Source organism: Stenella coeruleoalba (assembly GCF_951394435.1).
Source record: "Stenella coeruleoalba genome assembly, chromosome: 16".
NCBI lineage: Eukaryota > Metazoa > Chordata > Mammalia > Artiodactyla > Delphinidae > Stenella > Stenella coeruleoalba.
In genome coordinates, this window is record NC_137162.1 from 81587482 (window position 1) to 81610174 (window position 22693).

General features: G+C 41.2%; 1 protein-coding gene across 1 annotated transcript in view; it reads left to right on the top strand.

Annotated features, from left to right (window-relative positions):
• EGLN1 (egl-9 family hypoxia inducible factor 1) overlaps nucleotides 1–22693 on the top strand; it is a 57416-nt gene that overhangs the window by 29113 nt on the left and 5610 nt on the right. Inside the window, exons 2-3 of the mRNA XM_079901084.1 lie at nucleotides 16797–16916; nucleotides 21849–21985. Coding sequence (XP_079757210.1) covers nucleotides 16797–16916; nucleotides 21849–21985 — 257 coding nt within the window. The remainder of the gene's footprint in view (nucleotides 1–16796; nucleotides 16917–21848; nucleotides 21986–22693) is intronic.

Consider the following 22693-nt stretch of genomic DNA (forward strand, 5'->3'; position numbering starts at 1 on the left):
AAGGGGAGCACAGCTAGCATGCGTTTATTTGATTAAAGAAACATTTTATTAGGCATGTTGCCAGCTGCCAAGATGCATAAACGAGGGAATGTGCATGAAAAGGCACATAGTGTGGAGTCTCAAAACTGGGCTGTGGAGTCCAGCAAACCTGGGTTCACAGTCTAGCTGGCTGCTTAGTTCTGTGGCCTCAGGTAAGCTAGCCATTCCAGATCTCAGTGGCCTTGTCTGTAAAATGAGGACATTAGCATTCTATACAACTGTTGTAAGGATTAAATGAGATAATAAAGATTATATCAGTACTTCGCAAGGTGCCTGGTGCATAGTAGGCTCTTGTAGAGATTATAATGAAGGCGTTCATGAAGGAAGAAAGGAATTAAGATGTACAGAACTCTTTCCTTTGTTGTCTTGTTTAGCTCACATCCTCGTGTGAAATAGTGCTAATTCTAATTTCTCAAATGAGGAGACAGCTCTGAAGGTTTGAGACTTCTCCCACGCCCCGTAGCTGTCGGTAGTAGCTAACACGGCTAACGCTCTCTGTTTCCCAGGCTGTGTTTTAAGCACTTTTTGTGTCCTATCTTATTTGCCATGCAGGTCAGGTATACCGTTGTTATTTTCACTTTACAGACAAGAGAAATCAGGCACAGCAAAGTTAAATAACCTCCCCAGTGACCCAGCACATACAGTGCAGGCAGTGTCTGTGTCCTTCCTTTATTTCATGTGGCCTTTTGGGGATGTAAAAGCCATGTTGCAAACTGGAAAGCACTACGTAAGATGGGGTGCTATTTTATCTGACTTGGGCCCTGCACTCTGGAGATGACAGTCCACTGGGGATGTGTCTTCTCCATGCTAAACCTGCTCACTTCTACCACTGTTACTTACTGGACGTTGTTTGGCCATTTTTTTTTTTTCTTAATAAATTCTCCAGCTTGTCAGTATGCTTCCTCTAATGTGTCCCCAGAAATGGATACAGGCTTCAGGTATGGCCTGAGTAGTACAGAATCTAGGAACTGTTTAATGTTGCTTAATGTCGCAGTAGCTTTTTAGTAACACAGTGGCTCGTTTAAGTTTATGGTCAACCCAAACTCCTAGATTTGGGGAGTTTTTTGTTTTTTAAGATATCTGTTCTCTAAACTGTCTTATCCCCGTTTTATAGTTTACTCTGCCCCCCAGGAGTTGTGAGAATTAAATGAAAGAATGAGTATAAAGTTCTTGCCACAGTGACTGGCACGTAGTAATACCTCAATAAATGGTGGTTGTTTTCCTGTTATATTTATTTATCTAAACTCTTCCCCTTCAGAAAAGTTACACTGATAGATTCTTCTATTTTTGTGATTCAAGATCATTGGTAGTGATCAAAATTTGTGGTCAGGATGCTGAGTGGCTACATTTGGGTAGAAATAAATGTAATTGAAGTTAAGTTTAGGGAAGGGTTGTAGAGTGGGAAGTAACGTTTGAGAATCATATAAACTATTCTCACGCTTCTGCTGTTTGTTTTAAATTCTGTTAGGTAATTTTAACCATTGTGGTTTGGTTTGCATGTTAAGTGTTTGGGAGAAGAAAAGTTTGTATTGTTTCAATACTATCCTCTGCAAAGCCTTTTAAGATATGAGATGTTTACACCAAAAAAAAAAAAAAATTGATGAAAAGGTAGATTAGGTAGAGGCTAAAGACAATAGAATCTCCAGGCAGACAGGGGCCAGATGTGGGATTTATAGAGAAGCAACCTGTTAGTTTGTCCAGCTCCTGTTTCACCATCTTATCAATCAAATATATGAGAATGTTTTCAAGGTGTATCTGGTTGGTTCTTCATAATTAATTTACTTAAAATTCTCTCAAATTGTATACAAAAGTGGAGCCTCACCTTGAGACTTCTTGCAACATTCTCTGCACATTAATCACATCCTTATAGCAGTGGCCCACCTCATAGCCCATCAGTCACTTTGGTTAGAGTCACTGGGCCCCATCACCCTCCAGAACCAAAACAAAACTTCCTCTTTCGTCAGCAGCGTATGTAGAGATAATATTGAATAACAGTTGGTAAAATTCTGCCTACAGTAGATTTACACATAATGATGTTGATCAGATGAGCTGGATAGATCTGTTATTAACAGGATTCAGTAAACATTGTGACATAAAGATTAACCTGGGCCAGCAGAAAGCTGTAGCTCAAAGAAATAGGTGGCTCTGAGGAATAGGGGAGAAGCAGCAGAGTGGCACAGATGCTTGTTCTGGAGGGCAGTGGGAACAAGGGTTGGAAATTCTGGATGTCAGTACTTAGTTACTGGCAATATGCCTGGAAGTCACTAGGCGTAAGGGTTTAGAGAACTTGAGTTCTTAATAGTTGTTATGGAAATCTTGTACTCCTTTTAGACCGTTTTTCTAAACCACTCGCTAGGTACACTTGAACATTCTTAAAAATAAACTACGCCTAGGGCCAAAATAAAGTCACATGGTACTGAATGAAAACCAGTCTGTAGGCTTAATTTAGTAACCCTGCCTGTGTGTGTGTGTGTGTGTGTGTGTGTGTGTGTGTGTGTGGTGTGTGGTGTGTATGTTATTTTTGTCATCCCTTGCAAGTAGAAAGCTGTTGAACTTCAAATTTATTTCTTATGACCTAATAATACTTCTGTCAACCTTTAGTAAAACTCAGCTTCTATTTTAAATGTATTAAAGTTGTTTACATTATTCCCAGCCTCCCCCCTTAGTCATTAATTGATTCATTCGGCACATAGTTGAGCACTTGTGTTTGGCACAGATTAGTAAAGCCTGGTTCATGCCCTGTAGGAGTCCAAAATCTGATCGGAAAACCCATAAAGTAAGTATTATAAAGGTGTCTAGATATGGCAATTTATAGTTAAGCAAGTACCTTAAGGATGATGTGAAAAGCAAAGAACGTTAAAAGCGCATTAAACTCACTCAAAGTGATAAAAGTAGAGGAGAGGTTAACTTTATTTGAACCGGGCCGTAATTATTTTCTAAGACCAGATCTGGCTCTTATAAGATTGATTACATTCCCATGCAGTGGTATGGAGAGGCATATGAAAGCCTTCAGCACTTAAAACAAGGCCCAGATAGGTTTATTTGTAAAATGTAGATAGTCGCTTTCCTGCATGACTCATGGAGCCGTTGCAGGACTGAAATGAGATGCACTGTATGCAAGTCCTGTAAACTGGAGTTCTCTCCCAGTAAACTCGTCCTCTCACAAATGCTGCGACTTGAATCTCTGTCAGTCACGCCACAAAAGCTTTTCAGAAGTGCTTGGTTCTCTGCCTACAAAGAGAGTTGTGCTATTATTATTGGAAAAAAAAAAAGAATCAGCTCATTATTGGAATTATTGATTTCTTAAGAGTCTTGAGTTATATGACCATGAGTTATATGTTCTTATGAACTAAGAAAGAGTGCTGACTTTGTCTATTAAATCTTAATGAAAAAAGCATTTTAGTGACTACTGAATTTCTCTCCAAGCATTGAGGCTAGGGCTAAGTTTAAACTTTTAAGTAATGCATTTGAACCCATTCATTTTGGGAATATTTTTAAAAATATGACTTTTGTTGTTACTGTTGCATTGATTCTACATCAAGAAAATTAAAAATAAAAAACAAGCATTTTGATAAACCATTATGGAAAAGAATATAAAAAAAGAATGTCTGTACGTGTATAACTGAGTCACTTTGCTGTACAGCAGAGAGTGGCACAACATTGTAAATCAACTACACTTCAATTCAAAAAAAACACAGGATTTGGAATCGCAAAACAAAACAAAACAGAAAAAACAACCCAGGGACTCCCCTGGTGGCGCGGTGGTTAAGAATCCGCCTGCCAATGCAGGGGACACAGGTTCAAGCCCTGGTCCGGGAAGATCCCACATGCCGCGGAGCAACTAAGCCCGTGCACCACAACTACTGAGCCTGCGCTCTAGAGCCCACAAGCCACAACTACTGAGCCCGCGAGCCACAACCACTGAAGCCCACGCGCCTAGAGCCCGTGCTCCACAATGAGAAAAGCCACCGCAATGAGAAGCCCGCGCACCACAATGAAGAGTAGCCCCTGCTCGCCGCAACTAGAGAAAGCCCGCGCGCAGCAACGAAGACCCAACGCAGCCAAAGGAAAAAAAAAAAAAACCACCCATCATTTTTTCCTCTATAGAGTGACCCAAAAGAGGAAACAGCTAGCTGTTTGCCAGCTCCAGTAAGAAAAGCAGACTCATTACTTTGCAGCTATGCTTTGGTGCTACTCTATCACCTACTCAAGTGAATGAAAACTCAGAGCTGATTGTATCACTTCCTAGCTCAGAGCTCTTCGGTGGCTCCCTATTACCCACCAGATAAAATCAAGTTCATTATCAAGGAGCACTCACCTTCCAGGAAGGGGCTTTGCACGTGTCCAGCCTCGTGCTCACACTTTGGCTCCCCCACTTGCAGTTTACACACAGCACACGCCTGAGCCCGTAACACCGTGCTGTTCCTTGTCTTCGTTTGTGACTTTTTCTTTTCCTGGAATGTTCTCCCTCTCCTCTTTGCCTAGCTAATTTGTATTCTTCTTTCAAGACACATTTATCAAGAAGCTTTCCCCGATCCCAACTTCCCCCCGTGGGATAATGCTTAGTGCCTAGTCTGGTCATTTTAATTGTTGGTTGTGTTGAAATGATTAGTTTTCCTTTTGATTCCTCTGGACTGCAAGTTCTTCAGGAGCAGGGACTGTCTTCCTACCAGCGTCTCGTGAACCCTAAGTCTCAGCGTGTCCAAAATTGGCCTCCTCATCTCCCGCAGCCCCTGCCCTAAGCCCGTGCCACCTGTTGTCTCCGTTCATTTAGGATAGTTACAGTTTTCCAGCTTCTCAAGCCAGAACCTTAGAGTCATATTCTACCCCGTACCAGTCCCTCTGGGGATTCTGCTTGTGCTGCCTTCAAAACAGAAGGAGAGTCCAGCCACTTCTTAGCGCCGTGATCCAGGCCGTCAGCGCACTTCACCTGTTACTGCAGTAGCCTTCGAACTCACCTCCTGCCCTCCACTCTTGCCAGCCTTCAGTCTATTTTCCACATCAGGGGTTGCAGACTTTCTGCAAAGGGCCAGATGGTAAACGTTTTAGGCTTTGTGGACCAAACAGTCTGTGTCGCAGCGACTCAGTCCTGTCGTGGCATGAACACAGCCATGCCACAGATGGTAATATGTAAACAAATGAGTGTTCCAATAAAACTTGACTCACAGAAACGGGCAGTGGGCGGCAGTTTTCCAGCCATTGCTCCACATGGCAGCCAGATTGCTCAAGGCCCTCCAGCGACCTCTCTCTTAGTTAGTCCTTTCAGTGATGTCTACAGCCCCCAGCTCTTCACCTCTGACCTCATCTCCCACTGTCGCCTGCTTTGCTCTCTCCTCTCCAGGCACACTGACGCTCCTTTCCCTCCGACAGGCCAGGCACACTGTGCCTGGAACATTCAGTTCTTCATCTCTTTCAGATTTGCTCAGACGTCAGCTTCTCAGAGAGGTCTGCCTGACCACCCCATTAATAATTATAAGCCCAGCGTTGTATTCCCCATTCTGTTTTTTTTTTCCACAGTGCTTATCTTCTCACGTACTATTTATTGTGCTCTGTGTTGACTTAATTATTTTGTTTGTCCTTTCTCCTCCTAACAGAATATGTTCCCTGAAGGCAGTCACTTTTTTAATCTGTCTGTCCATTATTGTACCCCCAAGATCTAGAACAGTGTCTGACATATAGTAAATGCTCAGAAAACAGTTGTTGAATGAATGAACAAACAGTGGATATTTTTAAGGTGGTTGTTGTTGTTTTAACGCGTTCTTCCTTCTCTGTCACTGCACCAAATCCTGTCTGTTTCACAGTCTTAATTTTGCCTTAGTTTTCCTGTCCTCTCCAGTCCTGTGGCCCTTCGTCCGGGCTCGCATCTCTCACGTGCATGTCAGTAACCTCTAATCCCAGGTCCTCCACTCCATCCCCTATGAGTAGCCTGAGTGGTGCTTGGAAAGTTGAAATACGATTCTTCTGCTACTATGCTTTGACATTCGGCCCTTGATAATCAGAATCCTGCTGAACGCTTGTTTAGAATTCTGAGCGTAGGCCTCATCCCATGCTTACGAAATCAAGATTTCAAGTATGGGGTTTGGAGCCATATTCTACGAAGCAGACCACGTGATTCTTACTGAGCACATTTGGCTTCACTGGCCTGTAAAACAAACTCCTGAGCAAGTCGTTGAGAGCCTTTCTGCCGGCCCCTGCCCGTCTATCCTGCCTCATCTCCCCCCGCCCCGCCCCGCCCCTTCGTGTTCCAGCGGTGCTCGCCTGTTTGTGGCCCTCTCAGGGTGCCGCCTTTTCCAAATATTGTGTTTCCTCTACTCAGACTCTCCCCCTGCTCTGGAAAAGTTCTGTTTTTATCCTTCAAAATTCTGCTCATTTGTCACTTTCTCCATACAGTATTTTCTGCCGCCCCATTCCCATGAGCGCATTGATCATCTTTGCTGTCTGGATGCCTCATATAAGGCTCTGTTTTGTTCAGTACGCCGTCCCGGATGCCTTTGTGTGACTGTCTCCCTGTTATGACCCACCTGAGCCAATTCAGTTGTTTAGGTATTAGGCTCTTTCTGAGAGACACTGCTTACGTTTGCAGCTACAGATAAGTGAGTACGGTTGATCTGCTCCCCCAAAACTGAGCTTCCAGATGGCATGTTACTATGAAAACAAAACTCAGCCTGATCTCTGCCACACACACACAAATAGTCTTAGAGACTGTTTTCTAAACTGGGTGGAATCTCTACTCTCCATTCATTTAGAAACTCTGACAAGCACCTTTTATGAAAGGTTTATTCCAGGCAGAAGTGCTAATATGGTTTTAGTATTCATTTTAACCTACATGAGATCAGACAACAGAATTCCCTTAGAGGGGACTAATCGCAGAACCAGCGGGAACCTTAAGGCCTAGGGTACCATCCCAAAGAGTATAGACCACTGGGTTCACTAGACTTCTATGTACGTGCTCATGTAAGAGCAGTGGTTCCTGTTTGACATCTAGCCAAACCACATAGCTTACTCACCACTCTTTTCTAATACTGTAGTCATTTCTAATATCTATTATGCTAATCACCAAACTCTCTGGATTTGAAGAGAGAGAAAGATCCTGGGCTTACCTGAGGTTTCTGATTAGAAGCTTTCAGCATTAACCAATGACTGTCTCTATCCGGGAGTGGCTTTGCAAATGTTAACTGACAATCCAGGATGAATATCAGGACCCTCTGATCCAAGCCCTCCAGTCCGTTAAAACAAATAAGCACTCTCTATGCTGAAATAATTTAAATAGTTTAAATCACACCTCTCTTCCAGACTCTGGAATTTCAGGAAGCAGGTGTTGAACTTCCGTCTCTGTATCCCCAGGCCTAGCGAGGTAGCGAGGTGCCGAAGTGCATGTTTGTCATGTTAAGCGGCTGGGGGTTCTGTCTGTTTGTTTGTCTGAATGCTAAATTGCAAACTCTGCCGGAGAGTTCTATCAATAATAAAACGGGTTTGCCATAGCTGTCAGACACTGTGTCTTACCTGTGCACCTCCGTGCATGGGCTGGAATGCAGTGCAGTCGTGTCGCTCCTGGAGATCCAGCTGAGGCCTGCCCGGGATCCCCACCTCCTTGTGCAGAGAGGCTGCTCTGTCCTCCTCAGGTTTCATCTTGGGGTGCTGCAGGTGACTGCCATAAACAGAGCCCAGCTTAGGAACCTGAGGAAGGGTTGTGCAGAGCTGGTGAGGTTGCAGCCGAGGCTAACAAATTATAGGTCTCCTCTGACAGCAGAGCCAGGCAGCTCAAATATAAACTGCTCCCCCAGAGCGATTCGTGATTTGTACAGTAGGACTTCATCAATTCCTTGCTACAAGGGAAAAGGAGTGCAGTAAGGCATCATTATGTATCTCTAGATTACACTGCCTGTTGGGACATTGCTCTTAAGCAGGTGGATTTTTAAATATATATTGAAGTTTTTTTTCTTTGGGGCTAGAATTAGGGCCCAATAAGGAAAGTAGTGTGTCTGGTGTTGGATTAAACAGTCCATCATTGTTGGGCCATTTGAGGAGTAATTTGGAGCAATTCAATTTATTACGTTTCCTTTTTTTTCCCTGCATTTTTCATTCCTGTGAGTATGGAGAGAAGAGTCTCTTGGACTTTTTAAAACTTTAACTTATATTAGTAATTATTATGGTTATACTCTGCCTTACTACACAAATTATAACTAGCTGGTATTAAAATATTCTATAGGAGCATAGTAAAAATGTTGAAATTGTTCTTGTATTATATGATAGAAGATTAATAAACAGCTCTCAAAAATCAGTAGAGAAATGATGAATAACCCAATAAGAAAGTGAATAAAGGATGTGAGTAAGCAGTCAACAAAAGAATTAAATAGCAAGTAAAAATGTGAAAAATGTTTACTCATAAATTGAGATGTGATTAAAACATTAATAATACAAGTTTTTACCTATTTTAAAAGAATGAAACTTAACAGCCGGGATTGGCAAATGGGTGGGAATATATATGTACTCATACAAAGTATAGGATTCTGAAGGATATTTTGGCAATAAAAGTTTTTAAAGATTTATATTTTCACTTCCAGGAATTTGATTTTAGGGAGTTATTGAGGATGTTTACAGTGATTAGAGCTCCAAAACTGTTCTCAATCACAGTATTGTTTATAATAACAAAAAGTTTTTAAAAACGTTTTAAGGAAACAACGTAAATGCCCTTGTATGTCCTGTTTTATAATATATCTTTAATCATTTACAATTAGTCAAAAAAGAATAAGTGAAATAATTAGTCAAAATTCATTTACAGTTGGTCAACCTTTGGCTAGTTGTTTAACCATTTTCCTGTGATGAGGACAGCAACAAAGCTTAATGAGTTCTTACTCTAAATGAGTTTATTCCATAAGAACGTGTCCTCTGTTCCTTCTCTTCTCCCTACATGCTCTTCCTTCCGTGGCACTCAGTGGCAGCCGCGTCGCTTCCCCTGTCCCCTGTGAAGATGGCGCCTAACCCGCATCTCCAGCCATGACCTCTTTTTGACGTTCCAGACTCGCATTCCCAACTGCCTTTTGAACATCTGCACCCAGATGGCCTAGCAGCATGGCAAACTCAGTATGTCCACAAAAAGGAACTCATCTTTCCCAAACCCATATTTCCTACTTCCAGTAGTGGTCTGTTCATCTCAACCAGACACAAACCCTCTTAAACCGTCTTTGATTCCAGCCTGTCCCTTGCTCTATCGGTGAGAGCGCATACTAAGGCCTCTCACTTTCCTCAGTCTCTACCCCTCCCCATGCTGTTGATCCTTTGTCCTGCTCCCTCTTTCCCCACCCTTCACCAGCTCCCTCCTCTCTGTCAGGCTCTCCTTGCTTTTCTTTGTCTGTTGCAGTTGTGATATGATTGGTCTCCTCCGTGTCGTTTTTCTTCCTGCCCCCTTTCCCAGATCCACCCTGTATTCTACTTGTCGTGTTTCTGAAGCACAGTCCTCTCATCATGTTGCTCCCTTGCCCCAAAATGATGGCTTCCCTCTACCTGTAGTATAAAGGTCCCTTATTCCTGAGTCTGGCCCATCTTACCTTTTCCGTTTTCTTCCCTCTTCTCATGAACCCTGGACTTCAGCAAATCTGAGTAATGTTCTTTATTTTCTCATTTAAACCTTCCCTTAGTTAATTCACTCTGTGAATTGAAGTGCCCTCCTCTTCCCTAAAGTCTGCCATGATCTGTCCTAATACTGTCTTGGTACTTCCTTTTACAATCTTCTCTTTCTACCTGGAATTAGTTGAGTAAGTTTTATCCAGTACTGATCTTCTGAGTGGTCTTTATTGCCCTGTGTGGACTAGAGGCTAGTGCCAAGAGAGACTGCCCTGGTTCTTATTGCTATTGTCCTTTTTCTCTGTGCTAGTTTTATTTTTTCCATGATATAGATTTGAAAAATTCACCTCCCCAAACACAAAGTCTGTTTATTTATGGTGAGATATGTTATTTATAACATTAAAGTTTAGGAAATAAGTCAAGAGCCTTAAAATTTTAAATGCCTGTGGATTGCCCTTCCTCATTACCCCTATTTTTAACATGCTAATTAATGCAGTGAACCAAATTCATAACTTTATGAAGTTTTTAACTGTCTCTTTTAGGAAACGAGATTAACTAAGCAGGTGTAATTGAAATCTGCAGTTTTAAAAACTAGATTATTCTTATAGTAAATACCAACTTGCTGTTAGTCTAGTTCTCTTGATGACCTGTTTTCCCCGTATTTGAGCTAGATTTTGTGGACCCCAGAGGTAGTGAATAGTGGTGGGTGCGTGTGCTTTGGGAATGAAGGAGGAAGAGACTTAAAAGCTGTAACTGCAGGGCTGGAGGAAACCTTCTGAAGCACATCTGGACGTGGGAGGACCGAGCCTTACGCACGTGCGTATCGCTGTGTCAGGTAGGCGGTCAGGCCGAACAGGACCCCACTGGAGCCAGGAACTGGGGAGGCTGCAGAGCCGCCGGTTTTCCCTCTGGGCCCCTCAAGGTCTCTGGGGCCTTTGGCAGGCTTTCTGTTCTCGTTATAGTTCAGTTTTCTGATCTCCAAAATGGATACATTAATTGTACCTAACCTCATAAACTTGTGAAGACACGGTGAGACGGTAATCCTTGCCTGGCTCAAGGTAAGTGCTTACTGAATGTTAACTGTCAACATCTACAAAGGGCAGAGGGCTGGCGACCCTGGGGCAATATAGTTTAATAGAATACATTTTCAGATAGTAAAGCTTCTCCCCCCATTCAGGGTAAATATAGTACTTTGATAGCCTGTAAAATTTTACTTTTCTTGCCTTTGAATCAATGTTTTAAAACAATTCAGTTCAAAAAGGAAAAAGGAAAAAAGTTTCCTGGTTCAACTTCATATTGAATACAAGCCTTCCAGTGCCAGAAATAAATGTCTTCAGATTCCAAAGAGGTATCGCAAACCTCTCCCTTCCTTTTATTCTTAGAGTAAAAAACAAATTTATGGTGTTTCTTATCTTAAGAACGTCCTCAATCATGTATAGTTTCATATCAAAAAGGAAAAAAATAGTATTTAATTGTTTTGCTTATGTTTAAATAGACTTTTCCTAATGGGAAACTGAAATATTTCAACTTGGTGTCTCAAAGAGATGTCAGATTAGGAATGTACCTCAGAATGATATAGTAGGCAATCGCATTGTTTCTTTTTCAGGCTAATGTCTAGACTCTTCCACTGTCTTCCAGCCCAACCCTTATAGGAGTGTGAGGTCGTGTCTGCTGCTCCTCAGAAAGGACAGAAGGATGACCAGGGAGTACCGCTCCAATCCCCAACAACTCTCTAGGGATAGAGATACTTCAGTTTTTCTTCGTCGACTTTAATGCCTTTCCTTATCCTTAGGACCAGTACATACGGTGTAAATCTCTTGGAACAGTTTTACCCTTCATAGGTGTGTCTTACTCCCTGTGGGCTGCTATAACAAAATAGCACAGACTGGGTAGCTTATTAACACAGAAATGTATTGCTCACAGCCCTAGGGGCTGGAAAGTCCGAAATCAAGGCGACCATGCGGGTCACTGTCTGGTGAGGGCCCTTTACTGGTTCGTAGCCAGCGACTTCTGGTTGTGTCCTCACATGGTGGAAGGGGCAGGGTTACCTCCAGAGCCCCTTTGTAAGAGCACTGTTGCATTCATGAGGGCTTCCCCTTTGTGACCTCAGCACCTCCCAAAGGTCCCACCTCCTAAGTCTTTGGGGGTTAGAATTTCAACATGTGAATTTAGGAAGGGACACAAACATTCAGACCATAGCAGTGTGCATTATCTTACAATAATCTTTCATATAAATCCCAGAATACGGAAGCTGCCTTCTTAAAAGCTTTTGCTGTGGCCATCCCCACCCAAGGACCACAGTGGCTCACTGCTGCTGACCTTTCCTGTCCTTCTTCCTTTGCTGAATTTTCAAAATTTCCTCCTATTTTTACCAAATTAACTTTACTACTTAAGTAATTAAGTGACAGAGCAGACCGTTATAAAAACACCCCACTGTCCCCTCGGCTGTTTCCTGTATTTGTCGCGCTTACACTGTGTGCTTTTTATCCCTTCACCTTTCCGAATCACATCTGTCCTTTAAAGATAAGCTGGGGTCATGTGTAGCTCAGAGCCTTGTCCCTTTATTTTATCCCACATGAATAATTCCTTTTTTTCAGAATTATTTTCGTGTTTATTATTTGCACTACTCAGTTTTATCAGTTGATTTGTAAGTGCCCGGTGTTTTCTTTCTTTCCAGTTGCCTGGTGTTTTCTTTCTTTCCAGTTAAGTCCTTTCAGACAGATATCACACTGACCCTTTTTGTAGTGTGATATGGTAGGCATTCCATAAATATTTTTTAATACTGCTAATGACTTCTAGACTAATAACATGCTCAAGCAGGTGAAATCAGGTGTCGAATGAGTTGTTATTAGTTGCTTTATCAAGAGATTAAGAGAAAATAAATTGAATTTATTAAAAGTATTGTGAATAAGAATCTGCATATTAAAAACAAACAAAACAAGAACAGCACTATCAAGAGTCTTTTTTACGCAAATACATGTAAAATATACCAGGAAGGGGCTTCCCTGGTGGCACAGTGGTTAAGCATCTGCCTGCCAGTGCAGGGGACACAGGTTCGATCCCTGGTCTGGGAAGATCCCACATGCTGTGGAGCATCTAACCCCGAGTGCCACAACTACTGAGCCTGCGCTCTAGAGCCCACGAGCCACAGCTACTGAAGCTCACGCGCCTAGAGCCTGTGCTCCGCCACAAGAGAAGCCACCGCAGTGAGAAGCCCAGGCATCACAGCGAAGACCCAACACAGCCAAAAATGAATAAATAAATTTTTTAAAAAATTAAAAAATATATATATATACACCAGGAAAACAAAATTACCAGTTAAGACGTAAAGTGTAAATATTTTTTCAAACCTGGAAGCACTATGTTACATTTAAGGAACTTTAAATTTTGATAATCCAAACCATAGCTAAGGATAACTTTATTTAAATATGAATACTTATTTTAAATATAACAGCTTCCAGATTTCATGAGACGTTATAGAAATATCTTTTTATGTTTTCTAGAATCCAAGTGGGGAGGAGTTTCAGGACACACATGAATTGCTAAGTGCAGTTTCACTGTGTCATTTTTAGGCCACACAGATACTTGAATGAATTTATGATCCTTCCAAATCTTTGCATGTTTCCTACAAAATTTATCTTTCCCCAGAACCTCTAGGAGTGTGGCTCTTTCGGGTCTCAGGTTTTCCGTGACGATCTGCTCTTTCTGGGTATGCTTGGCTCTCCCTTTTCCTCTTAGAGTCTCTAGTTATAGGCATGGAAGGGCTCGTCTGTGCTCTGGGGTCAGGGTCGCCTTGCTTCCTTCTCCTTTACACATCACTCTTATTTTATAGCCAGCCGCAGTTAGCTGTAATTATTGATAGGCCGTCTAGTTCGCTGGGTTACGCTGGTGTTTTGCATTTTATCCTTTTACAGTTGTCCTAATGTACTGCTGCCTTTCCTGCGGCTGGTATTGACAGGTCAAGCTGGCAGATAAAATGCAGGCCCTGTGTATCACTGATCCCCTTCTCCTTCCTTCCTTTCTCTACATTTGGTAGCGTCCCTGCCACCAGAGCAGAGCTAAAGGGATCTAGGGTACAGCAGGCCAGGCTAAAGTGGTAATGGCACCTCAGATAATACACTTAGGTGGGCGTGAGTGAGCTATATCAGGGATTACAGAATTTAATTAATACAATTGTTTAAAGCTTTTATTGCATCTTTTATTTTTTCCAAAAGTCTCACTTGGAATTCAAAGGACACAGATAAATGCTGCCCCTAGTTGAAGGCTGGGGCAAGACCAAACAAATGTTTGGCCTCTTCTCATTTCACTGGACCCCCCGCCACAGGTGGCCACCCTCAGGTACCTCCAGTAACCCTAAGGAAAGCGGAGTAGAAGTGACTGACACAAACAGGTCCCATCTTGAGGCATAATCCTGGTGTCTTCAATCCTGTTCTACTCTGGGATGTCTGGCTCATCGTGACTGTTGCTGAGAAACTCCTTTCCTACCCTGTGCATGTTACTAAAACCACTCTTTCACCTAGTGTTTCCATCTTGGTAAATAGTTAGCTCCATTCATTCAGTTACACAGGCTGAAACGAAACCTGCAGTCATCCTTGTCTCTTCCCTACTCTCCGCTTCCGGTCCCTGAGCACACCATGTTGCTTTTCTGCCTTCAGAATACATCCCACCTTGCCACCCTGGTCAGCCTCTTTTTTGTTTTTCTCCTAGAAACAAACTGCAGTAGCCAATTAGCAGTCTTCTTTTTTCACTCTCCACCCCCAGTCCCCCAACACACACACCACAGTCTAGTACAGTGGTCAGTTACACGGGTTCTTAAACCAGACTGCCTGCCTTCATACCTGGGTCAGCTGTCTATGTCATTAAGAACGTGAATTAACCTTTCTGGGCCTCAGTTTCCTTAACAGGTAAATGACGAGGAGGAGGACGGTACTAGTTACCTCATACAGTTGTGTCAGATAAGTTATTGTATGGAAATTACTTAGAGTAGCGCTTGGCAAATAGTAAACATCCAGTGAATGTTAGGTAGTGGGTGACACTGAGGGTATTGCAGTTGTTATTTTTTATTCATACAGAGTCTAAACTGACCGCCTTCAGACATGAATCAGATGTGTCCTCCATCGGCCTCCTGTCACTTTTAGAGCAGTATCCAGAGTCCTCACCATGGCCCGCAGGACCCCCTCCGACCATCCTCTGCCCTCGCTCCTTTTCCTGCAGCTGTCCTGCTGCTGCCCTCCGCCTGCCACGCCACTGCTGCCTCCGTGCCCGTGGGCCCTCTGCCGGACGTGCTCACCCCGCACACGGACACGCGACTCGCCACTCCCTTCCTTTCATCTCTGCTCAGTGTTAGATCCTCAGAGCGGTCAGAGTATCGTTCTGTCATTTTCTGTATCCTTCAACTTAACACATTATTGACCAGAGTGTATTAACGCCACAGACGTTAGTTTCTGCGAAAATCCCCCAGTCAGTAATGTGTTATCTTTTCATAAGATATGAAGAAAATCATCGCTACCTAACATCACGTTATATGTCTGTTTGTTGATTATTTACCCCACTATGCTGAGTTCCATGACAGATGAAAGCAAGAGACTTTGTTCATCATTTTAGCCCCAGGCCCTTTCATGTACATAGTAGGTGCTCAAGAGGTGTTTGTAAATGGAGGGATGGGGTGGGGTGGGGTGGGGTGGGGTGGGGTGGGGTGGACGATCGAAGAAAGATTTTCCCATTTGTTCTTACCCGAGAAATGCTGAGGTTACAAACCAGATAGTTGGAGGGAGGCCTGAGTAAACTTTCTCGAGATGAAAACTCCTTAGGGAAGAGTTCAGGTTGATTTTTCTTTTCTTTTCTTTTCTTTTTCCTTTTTTGTTGATAAGAATGTATCAAGTAATTTACCATAATTGTCTCAATTAATCATATATGGATTAGTTGCATTATTAAATTAGTACCTTTTTATAGTTAATGTTCAAGGTCTGCTACGTATGCCTTTCCTTTGCAGCTAATGACAAGGAAATTGGGTTTATCTTTTATTGAGCATTATTAAATGCAAGAAACATGTCATTCTCCCTCTTATTACAACCTCAGGTCACAAGAAGAGGGATTTAAAGTCTGTCTAGTATTACGAAAAATAGAGACATAAGTAATCTTCACCAAAAATTCTTCTTCTGATAAAGAGCAGTAGGTCCAGGTGCCTATGAAAATGTGATTTTTTTTTTAAGCATTCATGTTTAAAATGCTTTCTAGTCCCTCAGAGATAGAACAGAGTTATTTGTTCACTTAGGAATTTTAAAAATTAGCATTTGCCATTTATCTTAAATAATGATGTAATTTAATTACTGTTTTGATGACTGTACTAATTCATTGACATTAATACTTATCCATTAACTTTAACACGTGGAGAAATTAGAGAAATAAAGAATTTCAAGAATAACTGGTAATCTTGAGCATCTTTGTTTTTGCTTTCTTCGTAATTCCTGAGATTTAAAAAAAATTACCCTTACTAATTTCACTTCATTATAATGTACTACATTTCTAGGACATGCAAGTTATTTGGTGCTTTTTATTTTGGGCCTCTCTTACGCCTTCATACTTAAACCCAACAGTCTTCTGAACTACATCTTGTTATAATCTGAGTGGAAAAATGACTTTCTGATTTGAAGAGGGGTTCGTCACATGCTAATTTGTCATTTAGCCTTAAATTTAAAAAATCACTGACATTAAATGAGTTAGTGTTTGGAGTTGATCTTCTAAATTGTGTCTATCCAAATTGGTACCACTCAGAGATGGTATCAGAGGACGTGTGTGAGTGTCGGACGGTAACGCAGGTGCTCTGTGGCGAGCTCGGGGAGGGTGGCCATCTCCCGTGGAGCAGGACAAAGCCCACCTGATCTTGGTTATCGGCATGAGTGACGATCACGAAAGAGGTCCTGCAGGCTTTCCCATCCTTCCACATCAGCTTTTCCCATCGCTGTGAGGCAGAATTCACCGCACTTTGCATTGTTCACCAGCCTACCCTGTGTTTTTTCTTAATGTCAACATAGAAGATTTTTACCTCTTCTATTTACAAACATGATTTTTATTAGAGAAAGAATTTAAGCGTAAGTCAGAGTAGCCAAAAATCAGAGATCTTTGCTGTAAGCTGTTTTCCCTTTTTATTCATATGTGGACTTTAAAATTTATTATTATTATTATTATTACAGGCCATGGTTGCTTGTTATCCAGGCAACGGAACGGGTTATGTACGTCATGTCGATAATCCAAATGGAGATGGAAGATGTGTGACATGTATATATTATCTTAATAAAGACTGGGATGCCAAGGTATGCCACCTCATTGAGCATTTTTTTTTTCTTACAGGTATTTTTTCCTCACAAGTAGTGTTAAGATTCATACTCCTCATAGGTGAGACTGTCTTTAAAACGTGGCACAGTTAAACATTCCTCCTTAGGTATGTTTCACTCAGGTATTAGGAGTGGGTCTTTGTTAACATGAAACAGATCCTCATAGAGCTCAAAAAGTAGATTCCCTTATTTCGGATGTTGAAACATTCATATCCAAAATTTAACTTTAACAAAAGTATCTTTTATTAAAATAATATCCCTTCTAGTAGTTTTTATAAAAACACTTCTGAGAGTGTTTGTTTTATCATGACTTTTGCAGGAGATTATGTATTATGATTATGAAGTTATTTGCTCTTTAGCGCCTGCATTTCGTGCTTTGCATTGTTGCAGAGGTGGTGTCTGGCACTGGGCTATGGGATATAGGAGGCAGGATTTCTTTGTCCCCGGATTATGAAAAGCTAGTTTATTGGTACTGAAAAATCCTGTAAAACCAGTTAGAATGTGCAGCGTATCCAATTTCTCGTGTTGCAAATATTTATTCCCTTAACATCAGCCTGAGTTTCACTTAAGTTTAAATGATTTAAACTTTAGAAGTGTGTCATGTATTATTGCACTGGAGGTTGTATAAACTAATTTTTGGTTGATTTTTGTAAAAAATCTCTTTTTACTTACATGTAATGAAGCAAAATATTTAAATAGAAAAGTGAACATAATGTATAGCCCAGTGGATTTTCAGAGAGTGAACACACTTGTGTAGCTAAGGTAATTTTTAAAAAATCAAATAACCTTTAAAACACCTTCTTCCACCACATGCATATGCACATAAATGGAAATCATGAGGTCTTAAATGTACAAAAACTTAGTCCTGTTCTAAAAGCAAATCCTAAAACTTAGAGTATGCTCACGGTGATCCAGTCATCTTTCCATATCATATACTGATTTAAAGAATTTCCTCTGTCCTTGATACTCTATGTAGAAAACCCTAAAGATTCCACACAGAAACTGTTAGAACTGATAAATGAATTCAGCAAGGTAGCAGGATACAAGATTAATATACAGAAATCTGTTGCATTTCTTTACACTAACAATGAAATACCAGAAAGAGAAAGTAAAAAAATTCTGTTTAAAATCACATCATAAAAAGAATATATCTAGGAATAAATCTAACCAAGGAGGTGAAGGACTTATATGCTGAGAACTATAAGACACTGATAAAGGAAATCAAAGGTGATGCAAGGAAAAGGGAAGATATTCCATGCTTTTGGATTGGAAGAATTAATATAGTTAAAATATGGCCATATAACCCAAAGCAGTCTACAGATTTAATGAAATCCCCATCAGATTAGCCATGACATTTTTCACATAACTAGAACAGATCATCCTAAAATTCATATAGAATCACAAAAAAAACAGAATTGCCAAAGTGATCCTGAGGAAAAAGAACAAAGCTGGAGGCACAGCCCTCCCGGACTTCAGACTATACTCCAAAGCTACAGTACTCAAAAGAGTGTGGTGTTGGCACAGAAACAGACATATGGATCGGTGAGACAGAATAGAGAGCCCAGAAACAAACCCACACACCTACGGTCAGTTAATCTTTGACAGAGCAGGCAAGAATATACAGTGGAGAAAAGACGGTCTCTTCAGCACGTGGTGCTGGGAAAGTTGGACAGCCGCATGTAAATCAGTGAAGTTAGAACACACCTTCACACATGCACAAAAATAGACTCAAAATGGCTTAAAGACTTAAATATAAGACATGACAGCATAAAACTCCAAGAAGAGAACGCAGGCAAAACATCCTCTGACATAAATCGTACCAATGTTTTTCTTAGGTCAGTCTCCCAAGGCAATAGAAACAAAAGCAAAAATAAACAAAAGGAACCTAATCAAACTTAGAAGCTTTTGCACAGCAAGGGAAACCATAAACAAAAAGAAAAGACAGCCTATGCGCTGGGAGAAAATATTTGCAAACAGTGCGACCGACAAAAGCTTAATTTCCAGAATATACAAATAGCTCATACAATTCAATAACAAAACAAACAAACAACCCAATCAGAAAATGGCAGAAGAACTAAGTAGACATTTCTCCAAAGAAGACATGCAGATGGCCAACAGACACAGGAAAAGATGCTCAACATTACTAATTATCAGAGAAATGCAAATCAAAAGTACAATGAGGTAACACCTCACAGAACGGTCAGAATGGCCATCATCAAAAAGTCTACAAATAATAAATGCTGGAGAGGGTGTGGAGAAAAGGGAACCCTCTTGCACCGTTGGTGGGAACGTAAATTGGTGCAGCCACTATGGAGAACAGTATGGAGGTTCCTTAAAAAATTAAAAAGAGTTACCATATGATCCAGCAATCCCACTCCTGGGCATGTATCTGGAAAAGACAAAAGCTCTAATTCAAAAAGATACATGCACCCCAGTGTTCATAGCGGCACTACTTACAATAGCCAAGGCATGGAAGCAACCTAAGGGTCTATCAACAGAGGAATGGATAAAGAAGATGCAGTACATATATACAATGGAATACTACTCAGGTACAAAAAAGAACAAAATAATGCCATTTGCAGCAACATGGATGGACTTAGAGATTATCATGCTAAGTGAAGTAAGTCAGACAGAGAAAGACAAATATTATATGATATCACTTATATGTAGAATCTGAAAAATATTACAAATGAACTTATTTACAAAATAGAAACAGACTCAGACATAGAAAACAAACTTATGGTTACCAGAGGGGAAAGTGGGGAGGGATAAATTGGGAGTATGGGATTAACAGACGCACACCGCTATATCTAGAATCGGGAAACAAGGATTTACTGTATAGCACAGGGAACCGCATCCAGTATCTTGTAATAAACTATAATCGACAAGAATTTTTAAGAAAGAATAATATAGATATGCACACATATGTGTATAACCGACTCACTCTGCTGTACATCTAAAACTAACACAATATTGTAAATCAACTATACCTCAATAAAATGAATAAAGTTTAGAATTAAAAAGAGCAAGTAACAAAACAAATGCAAGAATAGAAAGTATTATAGAAGTGTGACAAGTAGTTAAAAGTAAAAAATGTTACTTTTCTGGGGAAAAAAAAAGAATTTCCTCTGTCCTACTCCAAGTTCAAAGTAGAGGTAAGTTTTACTGCTAAGTATATTTTGAGGCATTATGTCAACAAACATGGTTTTTTGTTATAGCTTTTAAAGTTTGAAATAGAGACATAAAATTGGTAATTCACCTTGAGCCCAACGCACAAAACAAATTGCTATAAATTTGGTTAGAATTAAAATTTTTTTCCCGATTTTGTGAATATCTAGAAAACTATGAATATGTTTGATCAACTCTTAAATTTTACATTTTGTTAGAATCTAGGTTCTTTCTAGGCTGATCTTTTAATTTTTATATGATCTGTCCAAGGTCATTAATACGTTGTTTTTAAATTAGCATATAAGCAGAAAAAAATCTTCAGTATTTTTATATGTAAAACTGAAAACTTTCACTGCAAGATTGCACTGAATATGTACACTGTGGCAGAAGTTATTCTGGGTGCTGGAAACAGCAGAAATAGAACTATCCCTCCTAGAGCTTGGGCTGGAGTGGAGGGTACAGATCAGTAGACGGACGATTACAGTTGGCGCTGCCAAGCGCAGGACAGATTGCTGTGGGAACACGTGGGAGCCCGCCTAATTCAGGGATCAGGGAGCGTTTCCCAGGGAAGACTGGTAGCTTCAACTACGTGTTTCTGAACATTTTCAGCAGATGGCCTGTGCTATTCCCGGCGACTCCGGTGAAAGGGCGGAGGGCAGGGGGAGAGAAAAGAGGCATGTTCTCGGTCACAGTCTAGAGCTCCTTTAAAAGATGTCTGCACGAGTGCTTTGGCAGTCGCTCGGAACAACGCTGGAACCTGAGGAAGGAAGGCAAGGGAACCGGGTAGCCTGAATCTACCTTACTTGACAGTGAGCCTGTAAACAGCTTCTCTGGCTGTAGTGGAACCGAGGAATAGGCTCCGCCTCCATGGTGTCTTGATCAAGTATCAATGTGCCTTTCAGTTGAAGAGTCTACCTGTTAGGAGTTGAGTTTTCCAAGGGTGAAGAGCTACTCACTTGGGTCGGGTTTACCTCGCTTTACTGCCCCCCCACCCAGATTATAATTACCACAAGGACCACATCTGTCTGAATTATTTCCTACTCTGCTCCCAGGGCCCAGAACAGGGCCCAGAACAATAGACATCCAGTCAGTATTGGAATGAATAGGTAAGTCCATCTGGTCCAAACAGAGAAGGGTATTTGCTGGGGTAAATAGTAATGATCCTTTGTGAGGGGAGTCCAGTTGTATAGGCAGGGAGTCATCCCTGTGTCAGGCCCAGTCTGGGGAGGGAGAGCTACAGTTTCTAATAATGACTGCAGCGCTGATGATAAATGACACTTTCTACTGATTTAGTGAGTTCCTTAAATAAGAGGCATTAGATTTGGCAAGGGCAAAGAACTAGTTCTTTGACATACTTAACCATTTGTAGTAATTTAGTCAACATGACTAGATACGGATACATTTTTAAGAGTAGGTTAAGCAGATCATCACCATACATAAATAAGAAATGCTTACTACTCTTCCAGGCTTTCAAGTGTCATTTTAAGACTTTTGAGTTCAGATAATATACATCTGTCTCATCAAGTATTTACAAAATTCTCTAAAAGAAGGAACGAATGTTTCCTTGTATTGATTGGTGCATGTACTTGAAATCTCAGCTCACCTTCCCACCTCGTTAACCGAGATATGTTTGTGAATAATTGATTTAAGACTTCGGATATCCTGAATTGGTCTTTTCCCCCCTAAATTTAATTTTGTAGCATTCTTGGTCACTCACGCGTACATATTTGGCCCTTTTCCTAGGTAAGTGGAGGTATACTTCGAATTTTCCCGGAAGGCAAGGCCCAGTTTGCCGACATTGAACCCAGGTTTGATAGACTGCTGTTTTTCTGGTCCGACCGTCGCAACCCTCATGAAGTGCAGCCAGCATACGCTACAAGGTAGTACTCCTCCCCTTCAGGAAGAAGTGGTCAAGAGCACGTAGGGTAGGAGGGGGTGGCTGGGTGAACATGGACATTTTCTAATGCGTACTTTCCTGCTCTTCACCTGCCTTTATCAGAGGGCCTCGGTCGTAACTGTTTAATTTGAATAATTCTGTAAGATGGATTCACAGTTGGGACCAAATGCTTGTGAGTCTCTTTGCACAGCCACTCCGTGTCTGGGGTCAGTCAGGGGAGCACGGGGCTCCCGTCTTCCCTTAACTATGATCCATTCTCGGATCTGGTGAGAGTATTCACTTGGGGAATAAAGATTAGATAGAGAAGGGAAAGGGCAACTTTGTTAAAGGTGGTCCGGCAGGGGTGGGGGGCAGAGGGATGACGTAGAAAAATGATACAGAAGAGAAAAACACATAACCAGAGAGTAGAAATACAGAGGAAGAAGAGTAGAGCAAAGGCAAGTGGAGAAGAGGTATTTGGGAGTTAATGTTAGAAAACTCACCCTCAGCTTCAACAGTAAGCGTCTGTGAGGCTTGTTACACGCTCCTCTGCATTATTTTCTACGTTACACTCTCTTCCTACAAAGTTTAGTTTTCTAAACCTATTATGTTTAACGTATTCTTAAAAACATTTCTTTTACCATTTACCATGACCCAATTAAAATGTTTATTAAAATGGAAGATGTTACAGACATTGTTATCAAAATGAATA